Source organism: Zerene cesonia, chromosome 6 (genome assembly GCF_012273895.1).
Source record: "Zerene cesonia ecotype Mississippi chromosome 6, Zerene_cesonia_1.1, whole genome shotgun sequence".
NCBI classification, from domain to species: domain Eukaryota; kingdom Metazoa; phylum Arthropoda; class Insecta; order Lepidoptera; family Pieridae; genus Zerene; species Zerene cesonia.
In genome coordinates, this window is record NC_052107.1 from 738,601 (window position 1) to 744,350 (window position 5,750).

Below are 5,750 nucleotides of genomic sequence, written 5' to 3' on the forward strand. Positions count from 1 at the left end.
TATAAACGGTTTTCGTACGTAAAGTTGCGCGCTGACAGCGTTTACTCAATAAACCATATTATTGTACTTAATTCTATTTATGAACCATATCAAAAATTCTTTGTACGGATCTTATGATCCGTATACAATATAAATTTATTAAAATAAAAATTGTTATCTAAAATTTGTTTTATAAATGTACATATTATACAAATTTAAAAATGGTGGCCAAGTGCCAGAAAAAGAACGTACTGATATACAACAAGTGTCCCACGCGGGTGCGCGTGCGCAGGAGAGCAAGGCGCTGTACTCGTTCGAGGACAGCGGCGACTACGTGTCGGACGCGCGCTGGTCGCCGGCGCACCCCGCGCTGTTCGCGGCCGTGGACGCGGCCGGCCGCCTCGACCTGTGGAACCTCAACCGCGACACCGAGGTGGGCGCACGCTTTAGTTATTTTTATTTTTTTCGTTTGCATACATCTTATCAAACTTTATTAAACCGAAAATTTAATGTAATAAATCTTGTACAATTGATTTTTTTTATCCGCACTAAATTAGGATGTTCTGGATTTGGCAGGTACCGATAGCGTCGATTAGTGCGGAGGAGGGCGTGGCCTTCAACCGCGTGTCTTGGTCGCCCGGCGGCTCCCTGCTCACCGCCGGGGACGACGCCGGCAAGATCTGGGTCTACGAGCTGGCAGAGGTGAGAAGGAAACAGCACTCCGGATCCCCCACTCATCGAACGAAATCCTAGCATAACATAGCATAACGAAACAGTAGCTTGAATTAATTTTACGTCGGTTTTCTGAGGGGGGGTGATACCTCCCCGGTGCGGCCTAATTCGTGCGAAAGAGTGCTTGACTCCCACATTACATCGGATATGATCCGGGCTAATTTGTTTTTTTTTTATTATTTTCCCTATTCCACGTCATCTGCCATAATACGTGTCTCTCATTCTGGCAGCAAGTGTACCAGCCGCGGCACGATGAGTGGACGAAGCTGGTGTACACGCTGCAGGAGCTGCGCAACAACCAGATAGACGAGGAGACCGACCGGCTCAGCGTCGCCAGCGGCCCGCCCTCGCTCGGCGCCAACCCGCTCAGGTGCGCACTAGCACGCACACACATACATATACACGCGCGCTCACAAACACGTTATATAACGCACACACGCACGAACTTACGCACAAGTACACGCACACATACTCTTTTAAACCTTCACCGTAGTCAAACATTAACAACACTCGTCTTAATTACTCATTAAGGTTTCGCCCTAATAATGCACTTGTGGACACTACTTGATTTACACTTACTCACCCCCATTAAATGACAATAATGTTATATTCCTACATGAGTAATATTTTTTTGTTATATCTTTTCTGACGTTTTCAATAAATATTATAATCGTTTGAACAAACCTTAACCTTCGATTGCAGATAACTGATGCGTTGGGACATTCGCTGCGGGTGGAAACTATAGGGCACAGGAATGACTGATTGATACAGAGTGAGACTAAATAGAGACGGTCGAATTTTGTTATTTTTGTTAGCAGCTCGTACATTAAAGTCGTTTTTTTTTAAGTCTGAAATATTCTTCTGGTGCGAATATTTAAGTTCTATTTAATTAGATTTAAGTGTCTGTTTTGCAATCGTTGAGATTAGGTTTTTTTTTGTTTCATTTAGTTCGTTTGGGAAGTAAATATTTGGCAATGCTTGTGTCATTTTCAATGTGAATTGATTGATGTGTCGATATTTCATTGTTGATTATACCTATATAGCATATCTATCGTGTCCTAAAAGTTTAAAATTATAAATGAAAAAGACAGTAAATTATTTTTATATAAATGAATAATTGATAATGAATTGTTGACATTGCAAGACGTCACCCCAGTTATGGATGAAATTCAAATCTACTCAAGTATTAAATACTATTATATTATCATTAGAAAGTTTTTCAAATTATTATCTCCAATCTTATTCAAAGTATGCTATGAATGTTAACACAGATTATTTATGTACGTAGTAATTTTCATGTGCTATTAATAATTATGCAAACTGGTTGCAAACTCTAAGTAGCCCATAGATATTTAAACTGTATGATGTTCCATTATTAGAAAAAAATCAGTAAATAATAATTAATCCATAGACGTCAAATTATTAATGTACGCAAAACCATCATGCAGACATCTCATGCAATTATCATCGTCTAATTCTAATATCTGCATTTTTATAATAGAAGACAATATTCTATATTTGTCTAATCCAAAAGCACAACAAAATCTTACAAATTATATGATAAACCATAGACAATATTATGCTATCATACTCTTATTGGATATCCTTTGATCTACAATAAAATCCTAGTTTAGAACACTGTTTATAAAAAGATGTAATTATTGTTAACAAACATGTTATATGTGTTAAATTATTTATTTTAAACAGGTATAAGTTGATCTATTACTTTATTAGTACTTATGCTTATAACAGAATAAATGTATTGCTTATGCATTTGGTATTTTATTGATTTTACACCTACTGTACAATTAACATATCAGGACAAAGTAAAATTTTAAAATTGAATAGGTTTTCTGCTTCAGTTATCTTTTTCCATAGAATAAAGAAGTGGTCAAGGTGATATTATTATAAATCATTATAGCTATATTGGTTAATCAATGCAAATTAATTTAATTGTGAGTGTTTTTCAAAAATTAATTATGATAATGATAAACTGCTTTTTAGTAAATAGTAAAAGAATGTCTACATAGTACCTGTGTCATTTCAATATTTTTTACAATTTTCGACAGTATGTTGGACCAATTTTAACGTGTTTCAGTGGCAGATAGATTACCGGGTAGGTAGGTTGGTAGGTTACCGTTTATTTTGACGTTCTCATGGATACATTGGGATTAAATGGAAACAACTATTTCATGGTAAAATGCAAATTTACTTATGCAAATTTACACTATATAAACATAATAATTTATTATTCTACTATGGGCTGTATGGTATAGCAACTTTCCCTTTACTTAAATTGATTTCCTCCCAACAGACACACTGAAGGGTTTTTCTGTCCATAATATCAGTATATAACTTTCCATTTAAGTGATCCATTTCATGTTGAACTATTCTGGCTGGCCAGCCACTATACTGTTTTGTGCTTTGTTCCCCATCTGCATTGTATCCTGTGAAATTATGTGAAAATAAGAAATTAATAACTGAGAAGTTTTTTGAAATAATGCAAGCCTTGCCTAGTTAAAGCAGGGTAAAAAGAAAAAAAAATCCTTATAAAGAATAATATACCTAACTTACTGCTGAGAAAAGAATTTTCAAAGTTATGTAGTTTTTGCGCTTATTTGTGACAAACAAACAAAAATATTTTTATTTTTGTTATATTGGTATAGTTAGCAATATACATTAGCAAGTGATTGAGTTTTTGAAATGTTTTGAATCTAAAAATAACATCTAAAATCTTTAAAAATTTATCCAGTCCAAAAATGTGGCAAATATTATGTAAATAATATTGTTGAAATTACAGTTTTTGGACATGTTGGATAAGTATATAACAGATTCTAAATTATATGTGTGTCAAATGATGTTGCTCCACACATAACTCAAAAACTATGCATTGGATTATAATAAATTAATTATTTATATAAACATATAGCTTTCCCAACGAAAATAGTGTTTCAACTCCTTCCACATGTACTTTTATTATAACAGTTTTGTAGAAATTGATTATCATAATTACCAGTTACTTCTACAGATTTATGTCTTGCAACATCTGCTTGAAATGATTTAATACTTTCACATCCTTCAGTAAAAATTACTTTATTATAATCCAGTATTTTGACCACAGGATTAATAAAAACCTGAAACAAATCCATATGAGAAAATGAACCCTATTATAGACTAGCTGATAGAAGAAAAACATTAAAATAATTGACCAAACCATAAGATTATATTAAAACATACTTTATGGTGTGTAAAATCAGTTTTACTAGAAAAAAATATTCAGTAAATTAGATCCTAATAAGACTAATAGTAATTATACTTACTCACAGTGAATGGAACCTCGTACATATTTTTACTTTTCACAATTTCAGGTGGTTCTGATTTTATTTGCTTCGCAGTGTGTCTCATAACGAAAATTCTCTTATTGATGCCCACCTGCGGAGCTGACATTCCAACACTTCCATATTTAATAAGCATGTGTTCCAAAATGAGGATTAATTTCTGTATTTCATTTGTTTTTATCGCCTCGAGAGGGACCTCTTCGCATATTTTACGTAACCTAGGATCGCCTATCTGCACGATATGTTCGTAAGGAGGATTGACTTTACCGCGGCTGGGAGACAATTTGGCATACCAATTTAGTGTTTTTCTTAATATTCCCATTTTATATATTTAATTTTAATTAATATATACTATGTAAACACGATCTGAAGCAATCAAACCGCTAGCATTTATCAATTTGACGTTTTAAGTTTTATTTATATTACCTTCTGGTTTTAACTGTTACAAATTACAATCATTCTTGACAGTTGACATAGATCATGGACAGTAACTAGTTCTTAATCTGTGACTAAATTTATATAAATAATTGAATTTAATTCGTAATATGAATTTTCTGTTATCACTGGCTACAAACCAATCTTTCTATTGCACTTAAACTTATTTGTACGGTACTTCTTTGAACGGTGTCTCAAGATATATTAAATTGTAACACGATCTCGAATTCATTTGTAGACAATCATCCACCTAAATGACTCATAACGTTATTGGATTATCGAATTTAGTATCTACATTTAGTGTGTAGAAGTCTAATTTCTAAATTGTCTTCTGAATTAAGAAATTTTTTTAAGTGTTGGCTTTCAAATGTATGTTTTTTTTTTCTCTTTAATGTATCATACAGAACGTTTACATACACTTAAACTATGATGATATATTGATATGTTTTTTTATTTTAAAATACACCGCCAAAATATTATGTTTAAATATGGAAAAATGAGTAAGAGAATTTTTTGGTCAAAGTTTATATCAAGTGGAATAGACAATCGACGATAAGCAATTTTGAACTTTGAAGTTTAGAAGTGAAATTCGCAATTTGAATTTTGAATTGTTTCTTTGACAATAAATGACATTTTACCTACTGTAATCTGTAATCTGTATCAGTGTATCTACGCAAGTCACAAAGTTTTAAAGTTCGATTTCAAGGTAATGAATTTTAATTAATTAATCTAAATATTTTTTTATATAAGCAGCAATTATATCTTACAATAAGTATAGTTCTAAATCTTTATCACATAATATTAATATCTTTTGCCCTGTGTATTTTTGTTTTGTGTTCATGAATATGGTTGCCGCATACATTATTTTGGTCAAGTAGTATATTATTTATAACTAAGAGGTATGTTAGTTTGCACTTCATCGGTTAATAACAACGTGTAATAATTAAAATACTACATTTAATGTAGTTGATATATTTATTATGTTTTATTAAGTAAAATTTGAACTTTACCCTATAAAACTAGTTTGAATCCAAATATTCGCAAAAGTATTCCTTTTATTTAATATTAATGAATAGGAATGTCATCTATGTTACTTGTTCTAATGTTAATAATAGACGCCAAAATAAATCTCAGGTATTACTGGTTTGAAATGGCAAATTATTTTTGTGTTAAAAAGTCCATTTATTGAGGTATACCACTAATAGTATAAAAAGAAATTGTAAGTATAGATGAATGTATGGATGATTGTTACATCCACGCGAAAAC

The 5,750-nt window shown here is 32.2% G+C and overlaps 3 protein-coding genes across 4 annotated transcripts in view; 2 read left to right on the plus strand and 1 right to left on the minus strand.

Annotated features, from left to right (window-relative positions):
• LOC119840337 (cytoplasmic dynein 1 intermediate chain) overlaps positions 1-2,484 on the plus strand; it is a 13,408-nt gene extending 10,924 nt beyond the window's left edge. The window contains exons 13-17 of the mRNA XM_038366896.1: positions 1-39; positions 272-412; positions 556-681; positions 942-1,081; positions 1,414-2,484. The exon at positions 1-39 is cut by the window's left edge and continues 128 nt beyond it. Of these exons, the coding sequence (XP_038222824.1) occupies positions 1-39; positions 272-412; positions 556-681; positions 942-1,081; positions 1,414-1,417 (450 nt within the window). The 3' untranslated portion in view covers positions 1,418-2,484. The remainder of the gene's footprint in view (positions 40-271; positions 413-555; positions 682-941; positions 1,082-1,413) is intronic.
• A 428-nt stretch (positions 2,485-2,912) lies between these two features.
• LOC119840412 (peptide deformylase, mitochondrial-like) lies at positions 2,913-4,495 on the minus strand. Its single transcript, XM_038367012.1, has 3 exons — positions 4,036-4,495; positions 3,725-3,845; positions 2,913-3,158 (listed from the first exon to the last, which is right to left on the minus strand). The coding sequence occupies exons 1-3, from the start codon at positions 4,369-4,371 to the stop codon at positions 2,968-2,970; spliced, it is 648 nt and encodes a 215-aa protein (XP_038222940.1). The 5' UTR covers positions 4,372-4,495; the 3' UTR covers positions 2,913-2,967.
• Positions 4,496-5,112: 617 nt separating this feature from the next.
• Positions 5,113-5,750, plus strand: part of LOC119840476 (3-hydroxyisobutyryl-CoA hydrolase, mitochondrial) — a 5,411-nt gene continuing 4,773 nt past the window's right edge. Inside the window, exon 1 of one of the 2 annotated variants that reach the window (XM_038367109.1) lies at positions 5,113-5,190. The gene's annotated coding sequence lies outside the window, so the exon portion shown is untranslated. Of the gene's footprint in view, positions 5,191-5,264; positions 5,384-5,750 lie in introns of those variants that run through there. The other variant, XM_038367110.1, reaches the window with a different exon arrangement.